The 22,997-nt window shown below is 51.7% G+C and overlaps 1 protein-coding gene across 1 annotated transcript; it reads left to right on the plus strand.

Moving 5' to 3' along the window:
- The first annotated feature begins 768 nt into the window (after positions 1–768).
- Positions 769–4,351, plus strand: LOC129405559 (uncharacterized). The gene is made up of 2 exons (XM_055141446.1): positions 769–2,333; positions 3,726–4,351. The coding sequence occupies exon 1, from the start codon at positions 1,079–1,081 to the stop codon at positions 2,069–2,071; it is 993 nt and encodes a 330-aa protein (XP_054997421.1). The 5' UTR covers positions 769–1,078; the 3' UTR covers positions 2,072–2,333; positions 3,726–4,351.
- The last annotated feature ends 18,646 nt before the right edge of the window (positions 4,352–22,997 follow it).

Here is a 22,997-nt window from a genome sequence, read left to right on the forward strand (position 1 = left end):
CAGCACTCCCTGGCTACCTGGTGCCCATTTGTCTGGGGAACCCTGGGTCAGTCCTGTGCCACATAGTGTGGGGGCTTGGGGTGTGCAGGCAAATGAAGAACTTTGGACATGGAGCAGTGGGGCATGCTGGCAGGCAGAGATTGGGGACTGGGACGGGAGCATCAGGGGACCTGGGGGAATAGCAGAGGGCTGAGAGCACCTGACTTGGGAGCAGATGGTCACGAGTTCAGACCCCCAGGGCCTCACATATGCCACGTGCAGCAGCTCCTTCTCTCTGGGGTTCCGGTGCCTTAAGCCATTTCCGGCAGCACCAGTCAGGTGCGTGAACATCAGAAAAAAGAAAAAAGAGGTGAAACACCCCCTCCCACACACACCTCCAGCTCCGGAGCTGTGTGGCTGCCTTGGTCTGGAGAGCTCGTGTGTGCAACAGCAGTGGCCCCTGGCTGCACCTGGAAAGCCTCAGTTCAGAGAGCTTATCCAGGGAGCACTGTGCAAGCACCAGCACTCAGGGAGAGCAAAGCTCAGCCAGGGCGCACCGTAGTGGAAAAACACGCCACCCCCGGCCTGGACAGCCGCAGCAGCAGCACCAACAGCAAAGGGAAGTCGGGGAGAGACAGTGCCAGGACAGCACGCAGCCAGCCCTCACTCAAACCCCGGCGCCAAGTGAAAATGCCAGCATCACATGGTGTCCCCAAATACCACCAGGAGTGATCCCTGGGCACAGAGCCAGAAGTAGGTCTTGAGTATGGCCAGGTGTACGCTCTGGCAAAAACTGAAATCAAAAAGGAGGAGGAGAAGGGAGGACTTTGGAGGGAAGTCAGGGAGACTGCCTGGAGGAGGTGTCCTGGGGCTCCTTCCAGATCTGCTGTCAGCTGGTCTACTGGCTGTGTGACCAGATAGCTGGACACTAGGTCTCTGGACTTCCTCCTGCCTGTGTCCCCAAGAGGTCCACATCTCTGTATCCTGCCGAAGGGCCAGAGAAAGGCTCTGTGAATGGGGCCTGTGGGATTTGTCCTGCCCCCAAGAGTGCAGCCTCCCCACTGAGGGAGACTTGGTGCACCAGCTTTGTCCCTCATCTATGCACACACACACATACACGTACATACAAATTCACACACATATACACATGCATACACATATGCACATGCACACATACATAGTTATACACATGTGTAAACATGCACACACACTCATACACACATGTATACACATGTATACACACACACACACACACAGCTCAAGTCTGGATTTTGCATCTCCTTTCCCAGGGGATGGGAAAGCAGGTTCTGGGGGTGATGGACTGCCCCACCTCTGTCTCACGTGCCAACCCACAGCTGGTTTGGATTCCAGCTTCTGGGCTAAACGGTCTCCAGCTTACCCTTGGGGGTGTAGGGTCCTGGGTCCCCAGGTCTGTTGGGGCTCGGGTGACCCGAAAGCTCCAGGTGGGGCGCTAGTGAGCTCACTAGACTGCGGGGTGGCGGCCCTGCCGGTGTCCGCTGACACCAGCGTCAGTGCGGGATGGAGCAACTGTCCCTCGGCCCACGAGCCCCCACCCTGCGTTGCCCACACCGCTGAACCAGAGAAGCCCACCTGGGCGCACACACGGGCCGGGTCTGACTCCCCATCCGCATCAAGGGAGCACCCACCCCTCCTCCCTGCCCCCACATTAAGAGAACCGAATAGAAAGGTCTGGGGCCAGCTGGGCACGCCCTGCGTGGAGCTGCTAGGGGGAGAGGGGGAGGAGGGCGCGCAGTGCCCATCACGGCCACCAGGTGGCGCCCGGCACCGCTGCGCATCCCTCCCCAGAGGTCTGCGTTTTGGGGGTGCCGGAGAGGGGCCCGACAGCCGCGCGAAGCCCACTCAGGCTCATTCACGCGAAGTTCCTCTCACCTTCCTGAACACGGGGCCACTGTCGCAGACACACGCTCGTTCTACAATACGGAGCTCCCCCGCCGCTCCCGGGGCCGGGGTGCAGGCCGACGCCGCAGGGAAAGGGAATACCGTCGCTCGGGGCTCCTGCCCTCTAAGCCGCTCCCGGGGCAGGGCCGCGTGCCCAGGTCCAGCCGAGTGACCGACACCCCGGCAGGGAGGGACCCGGGAAGGCCGGGCCGCTGCAGTCTCTCCTGAGGGCAGAGAACCACCGCGAGGGGGCGCTGCCGAGCGCGGCAGGTGCGGCGGCCGCAGCACCTTAGCTCCGGGTGGGCGGGGCCGGCTGGAGGTGAGGCTGCAGGTGGATTGGTGGGAGACTGGGACGTGCAGGGGATGTCCAAGCCCCAGCCGCCCAGAGCTCAGCGCCCCCAGAGCTCAGTACCCCCACCCCAGAGCTCCTTGAGGTGAGGCCGGTAGGAGCCGGGAGGGAAGGAGCCGGGGACTGGTGCCCCGCGCGGGCATGAGCAGGGGTGGTGGGATATCTGTTTGCACAGCCCGGCTGCAGGAGCCTGGAGCGGGAGGCGAGGGTTAGAGGCGAGCTGAGATGGAGCGGGCCCTTAGGGCTCTGGGAAGCCCCTGCTCAGAGAGAAGAGAGAGATGGAGAGGAGGCAACAGGACCGAGGGGCTGGAGGAAGACAGGCTGGAGGTCCCACAGGGTCTCCGCTGGCCAGGAGGGATTCCCCAGTGCAGGAGACACGGGAGGAACTGGAGCGTTGCTGGGTGTGGCTCCCAAACAAAAAACAGAGCAAACTAAAAGATGGTCGGGAGAGGCCAGATCAGCGCAGCTGGACTGCTGAAGCTTGAAGCCGGAGTTGCCAGTGCTGCTGCAACTGCCCCACGGCCCCCCAGAAACAAGGGCATACCCCAGTCCAGCTGCCTTTGGGGAGTGGGACAGGGGAAATAATAACCCCTGCCCCCCACAACCCCACACACACGGGGCACAGAGACTACTGTCAGGACAGTGCCTGGAGCAGAGAGCTGGACTCCCTCTATCCCTGACCTGCCCACCCAGCTCCTGTTCCCTGCTAGCTCTCCCAGCCCCTTAGTGGCCACTGTTGAGAACGTGATCTGATCCCCAAGTCCAGTGTCCCTTAGCCTTCTTGAAGAAGGTGCTGAAGTGCTAGGAAGTGGTTGGGTCTGGGAATGCCCCAAGTTTTCCATGCAAATGAGAGGGAATAGTATCCCAGACTCTCCCCACCCACCCCATAGCCTGCCTCACTGTACCCAGTAGAACTGTTCTACTCCCAGACTGTGGGGCAGTTGGGGTCTACATCTGGCCCGTAGACAGCTGGGCACCTGAAGTGTTTCCTGAGGGCATGAAGGAGCTAGTTGGGGGTTAGGGTGGGATAGAAGAGAAAAAAAGAGATGAAGGGGCTGGAGAGAAACTACAGTTGCATAGGCGCTTGCACACTGGTGCCCTGAACCCAGCCAGGAGTGATCGCTGAGCACAGAGCCAGGAGTAAGCCCTGAGCACTGATGGGTGTATCTCCCCTCAACAACAAGAACAAAAAGATGAGCAGGTGGCCAACTTTGGAAGTGAAGGAGTGAATGAATGAACGGGCCAGGGGTGCGGGAGTGACTGTGGGGTTCCCTGCATGTGCAAGCAGGTGAGCTCACTGGGAAGGAGGGAGGTGGGATGTGGTGGGGGGCTACCGCTGTCGCCTTACATGGACTCTGTGTGGGGTGGACTCTGCTGCTTCTGTGGAAGGCGTGTCCTTGTCCATGAGGCCATAGTGTGTGTGTGTGTGGGGGGGGTGCTGGTCCCCTCCCTGGTGTCCCCTGCCTGCCCCCTCCAGCCCGACCCCAGGTAAGAACAGCTGAGGCACCTGCAAGGCTGTTGCTCGGAAAGGTCCCTGGGATGGTTGTCCCCGAAACTGTGGGAGAAGCTGGAACCACAAATCTTCATGGAGGGGCAGAATCTCATCCCAGAAGACCAGTGGGATGGGAAAGGGATGTTCTCAGCGCTGAAACCTCCTTGGGAGCTGGAGGTGAGCTAGTGGTCAGATTCCTGCCTCCCCAGCCGCAGCCCCAGCCCCCCAAGCCCCAGGGCCCAGGGTGGGTGTGGACCAGCTGGGGGGCTGTTCCTTGGGACGGGATCTCCCCCCAGTTGGGGATTCCACTGAGGTTGGGGGGAACGCTGGGGTGTCCTTGCTGTTCTGCGGGCTTCCCTCTGCCCTGCATGTCTTCATGTGCCTGGGGGCGGGGGGACCCAAAGCCTCACGCATGCGAGACATCTGCTGCATGAGCTGCCCGCCTGGAGAAGAATCTTTTTACTGAAGTTTATTTCTAAAATAAAAGTTCTTTCTGGGACAACACCTTCATTATCCTCTTGCCATACTTATAACTTTATTTGCATCATTCTCCAGCCTGCCTTTTATGTAACAGAGCTGAGGGGGGCTCCAGAGGATGGGGCATCGTCCTCAGCCTGTGTTCCTCGGGGTTCCTGGCGTGGCCTTCCAGTCTGTGCTGTCACGTTAGCTGTTTCCCTAGATTCCTGCAGGCTGGCTATTTGGGTTAATGAATAAAATGCAACACTGGGCATTTATTATGCTCTTTATTTGTTTTATTTATTTTTTTTTTTTGCAATACAAAGAACAATTTTTTATTGTATTTACAGGATAGATATTAAATGCTTTATTGTAAGTATTTCATACAGTTTTCTTTCATCCTTTATTATCTTTCATCTTTGAATAAAAGCTGCAATATTTTCTTCTTTTTTTTTTTTTTTCCTTCTTGCAAAATTTTACTTCATGAAGTGGGGAGAAAGGTCTACAAAGCTTAAGAAGAGAACTCCCAGAACGAACACCAACTGAGAGCTCTTTGGCACTATTGCAGCAACGTGGGAAGGTGCTGTCGTTAACAACATCAACAAAGAATATGGATAGACTGGTCAGCACCTCCATGATTGTGTGAGGAATGTCAAGAGAGAGAAAGCCACAAACAGACGGCTGTCTTCGGAAACTCTTTTTTTTTTTTTTTTTTTTTTTTACAGTTACAGATTTATACATTTTTGTGCTCATGTTTCTCCCTTACAAAGTTTGATAACCCATCCCTTCACCAGTGCCCATTCTCCACCACCAGTAAACCCAACATCCCACCCCCCCTTCCCAGTCCCGTCTCCCCCCACCCCACACTGCCACTATGGCAGGGTATTCCCTTTTGTTCTCTCTCTCTGGTTAGGTGTTGTGGTTTGCAATAAAGGTGTTGAGTGGCCATTGCGTTCAGTCTCTAGTCTATATTTGGCCCGCATCATCTTTCCCCCACATGACCAACAACCACATTTTACTTGCTGTTCCCTTCACTGAGTTGCCCAGAATGAGAGAACAGCCTCCAAGCCATGGTGACAACCTCCTGGTACTTATTTCTACTATTCTTGGGTCTTTATTTGTTTTAAAACAGTATTTTGTGGGGCTGGAGTGATAGCACAGTGGGGAAGCGTTTGCCTTGCACGCAGCAGACCCAGGTTCGATTCCTAGCATCCCATATGGTCCCCTGAGCACCACCAGGAGTAACCCCTGAGCATTGCCGGGTGTGACCCAAAAAGCAAATACAAACAAACAAACAAAAAACAGTCTTTTGTTGGGGCCGGAGCAATAGAACAGTGGGTAGGGCACTTACCTTGCACATGGCTGACCAGGGTTTGATCTCTGGTTTTTTTTTTTTTTTTTTTTTTTTGCTTTTTGGGTCACACCTGGCGATGCACAGGGGTTACTCCTGGCTCTGCACTCAGGAATTACCCCTGGCGGTGCTCAGGGGACCATATGGGATGCTGGGATTCGAACCCGGGTTGGCCGCGTGCAAGGCAAACGCCCTACCCGCTGTGCTATCACTCCAGCCCCGATCTCTGGTTTTTGATATGATCCCCTGAGCCCACCAGGAGTGATTCCTGAGTGCAGAGCCAGGGGTAAGCCCTGAGCATTACTGGATATGTGACCCCAAACAAAATAAAACAAAATCCAGCATTCTGTTTCTGAGAACATCTGAATATTTGTAACCGCTTTAAGCATGGCCGCGGGGTGGGGATCTAGCAGGGAGCTAGCTCAGGGCTGGGCTGTGGCTTAAAGTCCTCTGAGAAGCTCATTTCCTGGGGCCCCACTCCCGGCCCGATAGCCAGAGCCTTGGAAACCTTCACTCACACAGTTTGTTGTCTTTTATCGTTGCTGCTGCTGCTGTTGTTATTTCAGGCAGGAGATAAATATAGTCGGAATCACTCCTGTTGGGTGGGAATATAAGTATTTTTGTTTTAACTTATTGCAAAACAGAACTCCAGGTATGAACAATGGTAGACATTTAGATATTAAAGTGTGGCTACTAGGAACAATTTCCCATGAACATTCTTGTGCATGTTTTGATGATTTCATTCCTGACTATATTTATTTCCCCTTTCTCCTGCTCGTGCATATCTTCATCCTTCACCTGGACCATTCCTTTCTATTTAAAATGATGTTTTGTGTTGGCTTAAACGCCGGCCTGCTGCTGCTGAATTCTCTTGGTTCCTGTTCAGTTGACAATGTTCTGTTTCTTCTTTATCCTCGAAGGATATTTTTTGCAGGCGCTGAATTTTAGGTTAGAGAGATTTTGCTGTGCACTAAACTCTCCTTGGACTTCCCTGTTTCGCTCAGTCTTATGACAGATCTTCGGAAAGAAACACATCTGGCTCTTCCTGGGCTGCTTTGAAGATTTTATCTTTGTTCTTGGGATTTGGCAGTTCCATCACAGCGTGCTCCGGGATGGGCTTGCTTTGTCTTTATCCTGCTTGAGATTCCTAATAGGTTCTGACTTGGGGACCATTTCCCCTTTTCATTTCAGTCATCCTCAGATGATGACAAGAACATCTCCCACATTCCCAGAGTAGGCAAGGAAGTTCTGCCAGAGTGACTGAAACCCTGGAATGAAACCGTGATGCAGAGAGGGGGAAAATCGTTTTAATTGACCACAAGATGTTTTCCCCTGGGGATGCCAAAGCACCCCTGCCAGCCTGCTGGGGAGAAGATCAGGGTCACTGGTGATCTCTCCTTCCCTCCTGATCTACAGCCCAGGACAGTCCCTGTCCAGACACCCCTGTCTGGGACACCCCTCTAGTGGCAGTTGAGAAGGAAAAGGTGACCTTCCCTAAGTCTTCTCTAGGGCCTTCTCCGTTACCTTCTCTAGATCTCTCTAGTTTATTTTTGTTTCTAGGTCAATATATTTTTGTTTTGTTTTGTTTGGGAACCTCACCTGGCAGTACTCAGGGCCTCCTCCTGGGCACTCGGGCATCATTCCTGGCTGTGCCCAGGGGACAAAAGGGGGTTCAGGGATTTGAACTGGGATTGGCCATGTGCCGGGCAAGTACCTTAGCCCCTGTATTAGCTCTTCACCCTGACCCATTTCATTTAATATTTTAACTTAATTTTCTTTTTTCTTTTCAATTTTTTGGGCATTCTCAGTGGTGCTCATGGGCTATACCTGACTCTCAACTTAGGGGTCACTGAGTTCAGTGCTCGGGGGAAGTGACAGAGTACCAAGGATTGAACAGAGAATTGAATTGGGATCAGCTTCATGCACTGTCCTATCTCTCTGGCCCTTTGACTAGCACCGTGTCATGCAGAAGAACGTGGGACAGTTCTGCACAATGACTGCATGGTTTAGAACGCCAGGTTAGGACAGGACTCCAGACCCCAAGGATCTCTCTTCATGCCCTAGGTGGGTCCTCGGACGCTCAGTTCTCACTCAACACAGCAGCCTGATTCCAACCAGTAACTCATTGCCCAGCTGGTTTTCTTCTCTTTGCTTTGTCCTCTAGCTGGAAGCCTGGGCCCGGGGGTCTGGAGGCATCAGGCAGCTGTCTGAGCACTTTGTGAGCTGTCAGGGTGGGAAGTTCTTGGTCACCGTTTCAGTCACCACTTTCACCCATGTCTGAGCCCGGTGAGTCCTCTGTGCTCTGGCCCAGTCCACGTCCCTTTCCTGATGTCAGGACACCAATATCGGATTGCCCACCCCCTTCCCGCTTGCCTCCCTGCACAGGAAAGGCGGAAAACTAAAGCGACACTGAACGGGGAAAACAATGTGCCCGGGCTCAAATGAAGCATCCTGGTAAAGCCGGTCTGAGGGGCTGCAGCTGCGGACGTGCCCATGCCAGCCGCCTCTTTTGAAGAGGACCCAAAGGGGTGAGGCGGGGACATGCCAGAGTACCCCCATTCTCCTGGGGCCAGGCGGGCATGACCAGCTGTCCTGGCCCCTCTGCAGAGGGGGCTGTGTTCCCAGTGGGATCAGGCAGGAGTGACCAGTGCGAACACACAACCCCAACCTTCCTCCAGAACCCGGGCAGCGTTGAGTCAGAGACGGTGAAAGTAGGACAGAGGAAAATCACCAGTGTGCATGCTGTTAGCATTGAGTCCACCTAAAAACGTCCCCAGTTGGAAAGTCCTCCTAAAGAAATGTCACTCCAAATGGCCCCTAAGCCTCTGCTTGCTGTCACATAATCTGTGATTCCTTATCTCTGGGTCATTCTTGTGATGACAGCTGGCCCCCAATTCAGGTTTTGGCTATTTCTGACTCTGTGCTCAGGAGTGACCCCTAGTGGTGCTTGGGGACACTACGTGGTGCCTGGGATTCAATCCAGCTCTGGCTGCAGCAGCCACAAGCAAAGCAAGCGCTGCAACCCCATTCAGTCACTCAGCCCTGAGCATGTCTTCAACATGACACTCGCGGCAGTTTGCATGGACCCTCTTAAGGGCCAGTGGGTGTCCATACTCGTTTGAGGGCCTGGCGTCTCCAGATAGACTTCTGCTCTCTGTCTCCTGGTGGGATGATGTTGTGTCAGGTCCCAAGTTTTTTATTCCTCAACTTACAATCATCATCATCATCATCATCATCATCCAATTGATCATCGATTTTCTTGAGTGGTCTCAGTAACGTCTCCATTCGTCCTAGCCCTGAGATTTTAGAAGCCTCTCTTTACTTGTCCTTCCCAACGGTGCCACATGGGAAGCTCTTTCCACAGGGGAATGAGACTCATCATTGTTACTGGTTTTGGCATATGAATACACCATGGGGGAGCTTGCCAGGCTCTCCCATGCAGGCAGGAAACTCTTGGTAGCTTGCAGGTTCTCCGAGAGGAAGAACTAGGCTATAAGATGTTGGGAGCTATAAACTATAAACTTCCAGGAGCTTGGTTTTATAGTCTCTGGATGTTGGCCTTTGGTGGGATTACACGGTTCTGGGGGCAGTTTCTTGGTGTGACTGCCTAGCTACTGGAAAATGGGGGATCTGGGTGGAAGAGGCCCAGTCCCAATCCAAGCAGGCTTGGAGATCTCAGCCCCAGGTCCCACATACCTGGGTTCCTCTTACCTTACAATAGGAAAAAGAATAAGCTTGCATGGGGCTGGAGAGATAGTTCAGGGGCTAAGGTGATTGTCTCGCATGGGGACGGTCTGGGTTAGATCCCTGGCATCACATACAGACCCCAGAAAACCCCAAGAGTGAGCCCTGTGTATGTGGGTCCTTTGATGGTGAAGAGGGGTGGGGAGGAGAGTGGAGTGAGAAGAGGAAAAGGGGGAGGAAGTGGAGGAGGAAGAGAAAGAAAAGGAGAAAAAAGTAGGAAGAAGAAGAGGAAGAGGAGATGGAAGAGAAACAAGGAGGAAAAGAAGAAGGCAGTGGAGGCGGAGGAGGCTGTATAAACAGAGGCCAGGGTGAGACCGGTGGTGGGCAGTCAGGCACGGGGTTGCCCTGTCGCCGTGAGCTAGGGAGGAGCTGGGCAGCTGGGCAGCTGGAGCAGTGATGGCCCGGTCAGCTGAGACGCCACACGTGCTAATATCCTGGTGACTGTTGGCAGGATGTGCGGGAGGGGCGTGGGTGGTGGTGAGCTTTCTCGTTTGGACAACTGCGGGCCTGCTGGTGCCATCTGCTTGGAGAAGGCTCCCTGGAAGAGGACCAGATTTCGGGGAGAAAATCCTAAATCCAGACAAAGTGCTTTGTAAACCAGACGGTTACAGGAATATCAGCTGTTCCCATGTACTCATTCAAAAAAATATTTAGTAAATGCTTGTGATATGCCAGGCCTGGGCCAAGTGCCGATGGCTCCAGGGAAGGAGATGGGGGTCACCTCTGCTCTGAGGGGCTGAGAATGCCTTGCCCTCTCTGCATCCCAGTCGGGAGGAACGTCTCTGGAGGGGTGTGTGGAGGAGGAGGCTCTGGGGGGAGGAGGAAGCCGGGCTCTCCCACATGTCGCTGAATCTGCAGGCGCCAAGGCTCTTGAGCAGGATGAGGGCTTCTGAGAAGCCCAGGATGGAAAGGGGGCCGATATCTGTTTTGGGGCAGGAGGGCATGGCAGAGGCTTGGGAGACAGACACAGGGACCCAGGACCTGGAGGGCTGGCCCGCCACTCCTTCCCAGAACCCCCGAAGCAGATTGGCCCAGTGACTGACCTGGGTGTTGGGAAGCCACGGTGAGGCCCTGAGTTCATCCATGCTGCCCCCTGGCCAGTCCAAGCTTCCCTTCCTCTGGCCCTGGTCTCTGACGCGTGGCACTATCTGCAGTCTACCCTCTGTGTCACCCGAAGCACCTAAAGCAGCTCCTGCCCCCTCGAAGATGTCCAGTGGCTGTTGAAGAATGAGGCTGCAAGAGAGAGAAGCTGTCAAGATAGAGACAGCCCATGGAATGGGAAAAATTATTCACCCAATACCCATCTGATAAGAGGTTAATATCAAAGATATATAAGGCACTGGTAGAGCTTTACAAGAAAAAAAAAACATTCTTCCCCATTTAAAAAATGGGGAGGGGCTGGAGCAATAGCACAGCGGATAGGGTGTTTGCCTTGCATGTGGCCAACTTGGGTTTGATTCCCAGCATCCCATATGGTCCCCTGAGCACCGCCAGGGGTGATTCCTGAGTGCAGAGCCAGGAGTAACCCCTGTGCATCGCCAGGTGTGACCCAAAAGGCAAAAAAAAAATGGAGAAGAAATGAACAGAAACTTTCTCAAAGAAGAAATGCAGGCCATGAAAAAATGCTCTACATCACCAATCATGAGGGAGATGCAAATCAAAACAATGAGGTATTGTCTTACACCACAGAGACTGGCACACATCAATAGGAACAAAAACAAGCAGTGCTGGCATGGAAATGGGGAGAAAGGGATTCTTCTTCACTGTTGGTGAGAATGCCAGCTGGTCCAGCCTTTTTAGAAAACAGCATGGGCATTCCTAAAAAGCTAGAAATTGAGCTTCCATATGACCCAGCAATACCACTTCTGGGAATACACCCCAGGGACCCAAAAACACATGCTATATGCACTTCATTTCAGCACTGTTCATAATAGCCAGAATCTTGAAACAACCCGAGTGTCTGAGAACAGATGACTGGTTAAAGAAACTATGGTACATCTACACAATGGAATACTATGAAGCTATTAGGAAAAATGAGGCTATGAAATTTGCTTATAAATGGATGAATATGGATAGCATCATGCTAAGTGAAATGAATCAAGAAAGGGACAGACATAGAATGACTGGACTCATTTGTGGGATGTAAAAAAACATAATAGGAGACCAATACCAAGAACAGTAGAAACAAGGGCCAGGATTGGTCCAGGATTGGAACCTGCCTCAAGTGCTGCAGGAGAGGGCAGTAGGGACAGAGAAGGGACCAACATGACAAAGGTACTTGGAAATGATCACTCTGGATAAGAACTGTGTGTTGAAAGCAGGTAAAGGAGCAAATATGATAACCTCTCAGTACCTGTCTTTCAAACCATAGTGCCCCAAAGAGATAGAAAAAGAGACAGAGACAGACAGACAGAGAGAGACAGAGAGAGAGAAGGAAAGTGCCTGCCATAGAGAGAGGTTGTGGGGGAGAGGGTGGAGGGAAGGAAACTGGGGACATTGGTGTTGGGAAATGTACACAGGTGGAGGGATGGATATTGGAACAACTGTATGACTGAAACCATGATCAGCTCTGAAAGTCTGTATCTCACAGTGATTCAATTAAAAAATAACTAGATACATACATACATACCTACCTACACACATATATACATAAATGAGGTGGGGAGGGAGAGCTGGCTCTCTGGGCTGGCCCGAGTCTGATCCCTGACACTGCATGTTCCCTGGCACATTCCCTGAGTGCCACCCAGTGTGGCCCCAAGTGGGAAGAACACGCTATAAAGAAGCCGGTTGGCATGGGGAGTGTCAGTGCGTGAGCAAGTGTGGAGGAGCCTCTCATTTAGGGCCCCTGGGAACTGTCCGACATCCTGCACAGTCTGACAGCTTCCGGGGTGGGTGTTGGAAACTAGTCCCGGCCACTTCAGGGTTGGAGCTGTGGTCCCAGAATGTGGCCCAGCGCTGAACAGATGGGACGGCAGGGAGGGCACTTGCCTTGCATGCAGTCAACTGAAGTTTGGTCCCCAGCTGCCCGTGATCCCTTGGGCCCCACCAGGAGTGATCTCTGAGCACAGAGCCAGGAGGAACCCCTGAGCATTGCTGGGTGGGGTTCAAAAGCAAAAATAAAATAAAATAAAAAACAACACTGAAGGAGAATTCGACTTTGTGGGGGCAGGGAGACTGGTCTGCCCTGACTGACGGCGTGTCTCCTGCTCGCCATCGCTGACCTAGCTCCCCTCTCGGCGCATTCCTTCACTTGCCGCCAACAGAATCCTGGACTGGCTTCATCCCTCCAGACCACACAAGCTGGTTCCGATCATTCTTCCTTCCCTGCAGGTGCTGAACTCAGCTCTGCACTGGGTCAGATTTCCCAGCCCACCGGCCTCTGCCACGGGCCGGGGAGCACCCTGTCCCCAGCACTGCAGCCCGAAGCCTCATCTTATGGTTAAAGTGGTGTGCCAGGGACACTGCCCGGGAGAATCCACTCCTCTAAAGAAGGGGCTCCCAAGGCCTCTGCCTGAGGCTCAGTGAGGGGCTACTGGGGGCTGCCACCCAGCTGTGCGTGGGGTCCGCTTGTCTCTGGAGTACAGAGACCCTGGAAGGAGCGGGTGGGAGGAGCAGGGTCCTTTCCTGTCATTCCCAGCGATGCCCTGGCGGAAGTTTCCCTCTGGGGCCCTCGCAGGTTGGGCTTCACTGCGGGGCAGCTTCGATTCCCAGGGAGGGGTGACTCCGCCACGGACAGACCCGCGAGCTGAAGCTGCAGGTGTTGCCTGGCCCTGTCTGGGCCTCGCGTCACAGCGCTGAAGGGGCCAACAGGGTGAGCGCAGTGACAGGGGTCACTGGGCCTGACTTCACAGCCAGGCGGGGTGCCGGCTCTGAGTGGGGCAGGAAGGAGGATGTCTGCGGCTCAGGGATTCTCTGGGCGCCCCTCTCTGTGTGAGCATCTGTCACACCCTTGGCCTCAAGAGGCGAGGCCACCACGGGCTCCGGTTCCTTAGTGTGTATTCATAAAACGAATACGAAGCCCGAGGCTCTCTCTCGCCACCTGCATTCAGTGTTCTCTGTGAGAAGCAGAAGATTCCTCAGTGAGATGCTACAAAAAGGGGAATATGAGAAGTAGCTAGCTCACCTCTTCTCACCCTGATCGTAGAAGTTGTAGGGGGCAGCTCTGGCCAAGAGAGATAAATGATTTAACCGAGTTAACTAGTTTACAGCAACAGATCCAGAGAAGCTCCTGCAGGAACATAAGGCCAGGGAAGGAAGTTCAAAAAAGAAGACCATCGCCATTCCCAGCCCCCCTGGTAACTGCCTTAGCAATGGACTTTTATCTGGTAGAAGCCCACGTGGGGGCAGGTTGGAGAAACCCTATAAAGGCCACCTTGTGGGTCTGGAGTGATAGCACAGAAGGTAGGTTTCGATTCCCAGCATCCCATATGGTCCCCTAACACCCCCAGGAGTAATTCCTGAGTGCATGAGCCAGGAATAACCGCTGTGCTTCGCTGGGTGTGACCCAGAAAGCAAAAAAAAAAAAAAAAATGCCACCTTGAACAAAGGAAGGGTGCGCATATGCTGCCCAAGCCCACGTGCTGCTTGTGCCCATGTGGCCGAGGACATGTGTTGCCTGCATCTCCCCTCTTGAGATGTGTACTTCCATGCATTTGTGTCTAGCTGATAAGATGCTTTCTTGATGTACGGGAACTGGGAATGTCTTCTTACTTGGGAATGTTTGTTTTCTTGATAATTTGCTTTTGTATGCAAATTTTGTTCATTTTGGACTCTTGTAAGTTACTTTTGCCTCTGGAATTGTTTTTCTTCGAGCTCCAACCTGACTGTGAAGCCAGGACACCTTGGCCCCAGCTAGCTGGAATAATAAAGTCTCGGTGTGTGGTTTGTGATCCCGCTGGACTCTTTGTCTCTCTGAATACTGAGGGGTGGTCTCAGTCCTAACTGTCTTGGGCTGCTTCCCCACCCGGGACAGCTGATACCAGGGGTGGATGAAGGAGGAAATGAGGGCCAGGCTGGTTGGTGATCAGTTGCCGTTTATTCCATTCTCCCCACGTGCCTGTTCCAGTCTCTCTGAGCCCCCCATTCCAGCCTCACCCTGCCCCTCATTCCCGTCTCCTCCTGTCCCCTTGCTAGTCTCTCCGTGCTACTACTCGCATACCTGGTCTCTCTAGTCTTTCCCACCCTCCAAACCTTGGCGGTAGAAAGACCTTCCTGATCTCCTGCAGCCAGAAGGTCCACTCAAGGGCGAAATAGCACCTTGACTGTGTTTATCCTTTCCTTAGCCCAATAGCCAATTCAAACATTCATCTTACTTCTGCTCCTTAATAATATTAGTCATTTTGTATGGACACAGTAAGAGATACTTTAAGCTTGTAGGGTAGCTCTCCTGGGGACATCTCACTGTAGATCCCAGACTACAGTGCTCAGGCCAGATTAATCTTTCCTGACCGAAGCAGGGTCCTAATCTAGTCATTACTTTTTGGATCATGACAGAATTTTCCATGACCATGCTCTTAACTTATAGTTAAGTATTATGGCGCTTTGGCCTGTCCTATTTCAATCCCAGGGTAGCTCACAGCTTGCCATGGGTCCATCCAGTCCCTCATCAGGACACTGATTTTGGGGTGCTAGGAAGTAAGAGCAACTGAGGCTAACTTCTCAAGAGAACAGATGCCCAGGAGTGAATATTATTCAGTGTCAGTTAACTCCCAAGTTACAAAAGCACAGCATTAACTGTCTTCCTGTGTCCATGCAAAAAGGACATTTCTCTGAAGTAACTATGCAAAGGACATAAGGAGAAGAGAAAAGCAATATTTACAAATTTATAGAGTCTGATTAGGAGGTTAAAGGTGATTTACTGGTTGGGGAAGCAGAGCACAAAGAAAGAGGTTACACCAAAACCACGCGGCCGCGGCAGCAGCCGCGCGACCTAATGTCATCTTAGCATCAGCAATATGTAATGGTTCCTCTTTAATGGGTCGGACTTTTGTGGGAGATCCTAACAAGAATAGTAAGTCTGTTGCTGAAATATTGAAGGCAATCAAAGTGGTAGCCATCTCTCTAGACTGAACTAAGCTATATCCCCACGCCGGCTGAGAAGAAATATCCTTCTTTCTCAGGAAGAAACGCGGCGTGGTGTCAAACATAGTGTGATGTCCATTAAGCAAACAGACCTGGTGGTGTGGGAATGGGATATAAGGGGAAAAATTATGTACATGGAACAGTGGGACGCTGGTGGAATCTCGAGCCGGAGCTGATACCAGCGCAAGACCTTCGGTTCCAGAAACTGCTTGCAGACACTCTACTAGTCTATCAACTAAGCCAAAACCCCACGCCTGCTGATGACGGGAAATAACCATCCTTTTCGGGTTTTTTTCCCTTGTCAGGCAGCGTGGCGATTACTAAACAGGCGTGAACTCGGTGGCGCGGGGCAAGGGGGAAAAAGAAATGTTATGTAACAAACAGCGGGACTTACTATCTCTATATTCTTAGCAGTGGAGAACTATCAAATGCCTCCTTGGCAATAGGACTGCTTTTCTTTTTTGGGGGAAACCCCAACAACGGTAGTGAGTTGTGTGTTGAAACATGGAATGTAATCGAGATAAGGCGTAAATGAAGTGAAACATCACTTACAAGGGTGGGGACTGGGGAGGTGGGAGGGGGCGGCAGGTATACTGGGGAGGTTGGTGATGGAAGATGGGCACTGGTGAAGGGAAGGGTGTTTGAGAATTGTATAACCGACATAATCCTGAGAACTATGTAACCCTCCACATGGTGATTCAATAAAATTAAAAAAAAAAAAAGAGGTTACAGATAAACACAGAGGAATGGGAGTGCCTCGGAAGCACTGTGATGGGTGTGATTCAGTAAACCTAAGCTCCCTGCAGCCAGGGAGGAAGGACAAACCAATGTTATCCTACACTCAGGGACAGAGATGAAGGACAGGCCCTTTCCCCCACCCTAACTTGTCCTGCACCATGTTTCCAAGATGTGTCATCTGGGTTTGAGAATACTTTCGAGGCACAAACCTTTTTTTTTTTTTTGCTTTATGGGTCACACCTGGCAATGTACAGGGGTTACTCCTGGCTCTGCACTCAGGAATCACCCTTGACGGTGCTCAGAGGACCATATGGGATGCTGGGAATCGAACCCGGGTCGACCACGTGCAAGGCAAACGCCCTACCCACTGTACCATTGCTCCAGCCCCTCGAGGCACAAATCTTTGAAGGACAGTTTTCACCACGCCCTTAACCAAGAGAAGAAAGGAGGGCTCCTCAGCAGAAGGGCAAGTCCATGAATTCTATTCAAGAAATTTTTCTCTGTGAAAGGGCAAACATGCATTGACAGAGAGTCTGGTAGCGGGGCTTCCCAAGTGGTGCCCAGGAAGTGTGGGGCCCCACTGGTAACTCTTGGCCAATCAGGCAGTTCGATATAAAGGCTTGAGGATGTGGTGCTGGTCAGGCCCTGCGGTGCTGAGGGTACCCAGCCAGCCCAGCAGTGTTGCAGTGTAGGGGGCTCGAGGCCCACAGTCAGTGCTGCTCAGGGGTCTCCAGGGCTATACCCAGGGGCGGGGGGGGGGTTGCTGGATGACCATGTGGTGCTGTGACTCCACTTGGGTCACTTGCTGAGCATGAGCCTTGTTGCTATACTGTCTTCAAACCCAAGAATTGGGCTTTTAGGATCTGGAGAGATAGTACAGGGGTGAAAGAACTTGCTCTACAGATGGCCCACCCTGGCATCCCATATGGTCCCCTAAGCCCCACCAGCAATGATTCCTAGGCACAGAGCCAAGAATAAGCCTATAATCAAACACCAAAAAAAAAAAAAATCTGGGTTTGGAGTGATAGTACAGCGGGTAGGGCGTTTGCCTTGTAAGCGACTAACCTGGGTTCAATCCCCAGCATTTCATATGGTCCCCTGAGCACCGCCACGAGTAATTCCTGAGTGCAGAGCCAGGAGTAATCTCTGAGCATCACTGGGTGTGACCCAAAATGAAAAAAAAAAAAAGAATCTGACGGGGGTGGGGCTGGGGGCTGGAGTGATAGGACAGCAGGTAGGTTGCTTGCTTTGCACTAAGCCTTCAGGTTCTATCTCTGACACTAATACAGTCTCTGGAGCCAAGAGTGGGGGCTGGAGCCATAACACAGCAGGTAGAACGTTTGCCTTGCACGAGACCGACCCGGGTTTGATTCCTCCGTCCCTCTCAAGAGCCTGGCAAGCTACTGAGAGTATCCTGCCCACAAGGCAGAACCTGGCAAGCTACCTGTGGCGTATTCGATATGCCAAAAACAGTAACAACAAGTCTCACAATGGAGATGTTACTGGTGCCCGCTTGAGCAAATCAACGAGCAACGGATGGCAGTGATGCAGAGCCAGTAGTGACCACCCTTGGCCTTGAGCACAGAGGCAGGAGTAAGCCCTGGGCACAATTAGGTGTGCCCCCTCACCAAAAAAAAAAAAAGTAACACACACATACACAGAAAGAGAATCTGTTTTAATCCCTTCCCTTTTTATGAGCCCCCCTTCTCTCCCTGGATGTCCAGGCTTCTGTCCCACTCACTGCTCTGAATAGAAGCCCTCTTCCTTTCCATTCACTCTAGGATTTGTAACCATCTGAAGGCTCCATACATATGCAATGAAATTTGTTCTTTTTCTTCTACTAATCTGTTTGATGCTAATTTTCTTGCTCAACTAGCCTGACATGAACCAAGAGGGGCGAGGCGGAATTTCCTCTCCACTCCTACGAAGGTCTGGGTCATCTCCTCGGCTAGCAGCTAGGCCGGTGAGCAAGGGCAAGGGAAGAAGAGGCGAAGGGGTATGAGGATGATCCACTTAAAATGCAAATCCAAACCACACCTCGAGACCACTTCTCACCCATCAGCTAAGTATCTGTCCCAGCTGGATAACAACTGCTTTCAGGCCAGAGCAGGGAGGGCACTTGCCTTGCATGTGGCCGACCTGGGTTCAATCTCCAGCACCACAAATGGTCCCCTGAACACCACCAGCAGTGATCCCTGAGTGCAGAGCCAGGAGGAAGCCCCAAACAAACAAACAAAAATTGCTCTCACTGGTCTGTGAAAGACGTGTGTGTGTGTGTGTGTGAGTGTGTGGTACTCCATGTATGTCATGTGCAAACTGGTATGACCCCATGAAGGGCATATGGCAACATTTAGCAAAATGACACATATGTCTGACATTCCTAGGGATTTATCGCTAACACACGGCCAACAAGAGTGCACTGTGTTTGTCTGCTGTGTCTCGGCGACGGGCATGGGCCATCCTGATCAAGAGACCTGCCCTTCACTGCACTGTAGGTAAGGAACTGGAACGCTGACAAAGTCCATTTGTTTCTAACCAGCAAGTACTGAGTGCTTGCTTGGTAGTTCACTTATGTCACTGGGTTGAAACACTTCCACAGCAAGGACCACTTTTCTGGAAACAAATTGGTATCTGCAATCTCTAACACGCAAATCCTAAGAATACATCATGAAAACATAACCCAAAATGGCAACCATTCTTTATGCATAAAAATGTTTACTGCAGTATTATTTCTCAGAATTTCTTAAGCTTCTTCAAAGTTAGGCAGGCATGTGGTTATTTTTAAAATGTTTATAAAGCCTTGGGGCTGGGGATGTGGCTCAGTGGTAGAGCACTTGCCTTGCATGTGTAACGTTTTGGGTTTGACCCGCAGGACCTAGAGAGAGAGAGAGAGAGAGAGAGAGAGAGAGAGAGAGAGAGAGACAGACAGACAGACAGACAGACAGACAGACAGATAGACAGACAGACAGAAAAACGGGAATACAGAGAAAGAGACAGACAGAAAGACAGAAAAGAAGAAAGAAAGAAAGAAAGAAAGAAAGAAAGAAAGAAAGAAAGAAAAGAAAGAAAGAAAGAAAGAAAGAAAGAAAGAAAGAAAGAAAGAAAGAAAGAAAGAAAGAAAGAAAGGAAGGAAGGAAGGAAGGAAGAGAAAGAAAATCAAGAGAAAGAGAAAGAAAGAGAGGAAGAAGGAAGGAAGGAGGGGAGGAAGGAAGGGAGGGAAGGAGTGAGGGGGAAGGAGTGACTTACAGAACGCTTGTCAGGGATCAACAAACCCCTAGTTCTGTCCTTCCTGTTCCAACCAGTCCCTTTGAGCCATTTGTCCTGTTAGACCTTCTTTTTGTTTGTTTTTGAGCCACCTTCGGCAGTGCTCAGGGTTACTTCTGGCTCTGCACTGAGGGATCACTCCTGGTCATGCTCAGGGGACCATATGGGGTGCCAGGGATGGAACCTGGCTTGGCCACCTGCAAGACAAGTGCCCTACCAGCTGGGCTGTCTTTCCGGTCCCTCCTTCCATGTTTTTAAGTATCATGCTTGTGTGCGCCTCCATTTATCAGGTTTATACATCGCAGGCTGGCTTCCTGCTAGAGTATAGTCCGGGATTTCTTTTTTTTTTTTTTAATTTATTTATTAGTGAGTCACAGTGAGGGTACAGTTACACATTTATACATTTTCGTGCTCATGTTTCCCTCATACAAAGTTCAAGAACCCATCCCTTCACCAGTGCCCATTCTCCCCACAAATAAACCCAGCATCCCTCCCACCCTAGACCGGGATTTCTTCAGCAACAAATACTACCCTTGGGGCTGGAGCGATAGCGCAGTGGGTAGGGCATTTGCCTTGCACGCGGCCGACCGGGGTTTGGTTCCCAACATCCCATATGGTCCCCCAAGCACTGCCAGGAGTAATTCCTGCATGCATGAGCCAGGAGTAAACCCTGTGCATTGGTGGGTGTGACCTAAAAAGCAACAAACAAAAACACTACCCTTTATTGTTTTCCGAGCCCCAGGAGTCAGACTGGAGTGTTCAGTTCTGGAGCACCCCCCTTTTTAAAATATTTTCTTTTTGGATCACACAGGGGTTACTCTTGGCTCTGCACTCAGGAATTACCCCTAGCGGTGCTCGGGGGACCATATGGGATGCTGGGAATCGAATCTGGGTCAGCTGTGTGCCAGGCAAATGCCCTACCCACTGTACTATCACTCCAGCTCCTCTGGAGCCCCTTTTATCCTGAGGGGATAAGTTCCCAAACTTTGCAGTGAAAGCCCCAAATCACAGCTCCTACCAAACCCTCTGTCTATGGTTCCCCCCTACACTTCTACACACACTTCTATGATAATGCTTGGTCAGTAGATGGCGTTCAGGAGAGATTAACAACAGTAACAGATAATAAAATAAAGCGATCATCACAATGCGCCCTAATAAAGGCCAGTAAAGGTGATCTCTCATTTGCAGTGTTTTCTGGCTGCAGCAGACTGTTGGGGACGAAACCTCTGGAAAGGGAAGCTGAGGCTCTGGAAACTCCTGGAATCTTTGTGAAAAGGAGGATTGCTGCACGAAGCAGAGAGATGGAGCGGGGAGCGGGGAAGCCAAACGCTGCTTCTTTCGGAAGCACAGAACCAGGCTGTGGTTCCCAGTGACTGTGGCCCCAGGTAAAAACTGCCCCCCTCTCACAATGCCTCTCGGCACACAGGGATCATGTGGATCCCCAGCAAAGCGTTTTTTCAAAAGGAACTAGAAGCAGTTGGTACTTCCTGCCCTCTCCTCATTCCTCCTTCTGGAGCAAGGGTGCAATATCTGGCCGCTTAACCGTCATTTTGCAGTCATATTCCAAAGATGGGGAACCAAAGCTACACAAGGCGCTGAGATCTCAGACATCGTCTAGTACTACAGGAGCCTGAGCGGCCACCTCTAGAGCTGCTGTTATCTGAGATAACCAGTACTCATTCACATCAGTTGTTTCCTGCCTTTAATTGCTTTGTGTATTTTTCCCTCCCTTCTGTTGGACGGTCATGAGGATGGTTGATTGTGGTTCACACACAACTCATTCTTGGTGTTTGTGCTTCCATGCTTAGGGTGTTTCTGGCCTGGGTGGCAAGGCAGGCTAGTGGTCAGGCTGGGGACCCTTCGCCATGAGTCTGGGGTGGTACTGAAAACACAATACAACTTACAAAGAAGTTTTTCTACCAACAGTCCTTTTGCCAACTCCTTTCTCCCAAAGCATGAAAGTTGGACCCCAGAGATGCAGAAACCAAGGCCCTATAAGACTCTGATTCACTCTAGCCCAGCCCAGAGAAGGTGGACCCCTAGGAAAGGAGAACTCTCAGCAGGAACAAAAAGGCTATGATAAGGCTAAAAGAAGACCCTCAAAGCTCTAAGTCCTTCCCGTTAGCTGCACCCTGAAAACAGCCTTACATGCACAGAAAACATCAGACTAAGGCAGTTTGGAATAAAATCGAACACAGCCCCTTCCCCAGGCCCAGAAGCCCACAGGCTTACTTGAATCCTTTTTTGTACCTCCCCTTCTCGTAGAATTCTTCACTCTTCATCTCCTTTTCTGCAAGGGCAGACATTGAACCTGGTCAGCTGGGTAGAGGTCAAGGCGGACTTTCCTTTCCCTGCAAAGAGCAAACCCTCTCTCTGCCCTGCTGGAGGCCACAGCCTCCTAAGAACTTGGGGGCTGGGGACCCGTCCCTGCACCATGTACACCAGTGGGTCTTGGCAGCTGCCTCATGGGACTGAGGGACCCTAGCATGCAAGGGGTGAGGAGCTCACCCCTCAGGCACTCCCCAGCCGAGGTGGAGGTGGGGCGAGGGGTGGATGAAAAGTAGCACTCAGTCTATCATGGCCCCTGGCTCCTCACTCCCCACACTTCCCAATAGCTGGTAGTCACCAAGTCCTTTAACTGAGATGCTGGAGGATGCTACGTTGCTGGGGCTACACCTGGGCCAAAGGGTACATATATCTCTGCTTGTCCTGCGGTGCTTGTGGGCTGGGGACCCGAGCACTTGTACCACATGCTTGAGGTCCTAGGTTTGATTCCTGGCAACACACACACACACACACACACACACACACACACACTATAGTTGTGGGGGCCAGAGAGATAGCACAGCATGTTGGGCACTTGCCTTGCATGCAACTGATCCTGGTTTGATCTCCTGCATGCCACATAGTCCCCCGAGCCTATCAGGAGTGATTCCTGAGCACAGAACCGGGAGTAAGCTCTGAGCACAGCCTCCTGTGGCCCCCAAACAAAAAAGCAAACAGACAACAACAACAACAACGAAAAACCCCAAGTCGCCCACCAGTCCCAGCGCTCTGGAATCACCCACCACAAATGAATCCTCTCCAGACCAGCCTGTGTCTCAGACCGATTCAGGAAGGAACCAGACATGACACTCGCCAGGGGCTTTCTGCACCCACCTTGGTCTGTTTCTAACCAGCGTGACAGATGCTGCTTCCTGTTGCAGCTGGCTAAGAACCTCCAGAGCACCGGGAGGGGGACCGGGGCTTCTGCTTCTGTTGTCCTGTGACCTTTGTCAGATGATCCTGGGTAGGAACCCAGGGAACCCAGGTTTTTTTTTGTTGTTGTTGTTGATGTTGTTTTTGGCTTTTTGGGTCACACCCAGGGATTCACAGTGGTTACTCCTGGCTTTGCATTCAGGAATTACTCCTGGAGGTGCTCAGGGGACCATATGGGATGCTGGGAATCAAACCCGGGTCTGCAAATGCCCTACCCGCTGTGCTTTTGCTCCAGCCCCACCAGGTGGTTTTTTTTTTTTTTTTTCAGGTGGGTTTTTTTAAAGGAGATTTTCAGCTGAAGCACCATGATTCACAAGACTGTTAATGATAGGGAGTCGTGCATACAATGTTCCAAGGACGCAAGC

The sequence above is a fragment of the Sorex araneus genome, chromosome 6, assembly GCF_027595985.1.
Source record: "Sorex araneus isolate mSorAra2 chromosome 6, mSorAra2.pri, whole genome shotgun sequence".
Classification (NCBI taxonomy): domain Eukaryota; kingdom Metazoa; phylum Chordata; class Mammalia; order Eulipotyphla; family Soricidae; genus Sorex; species Sorex araneus.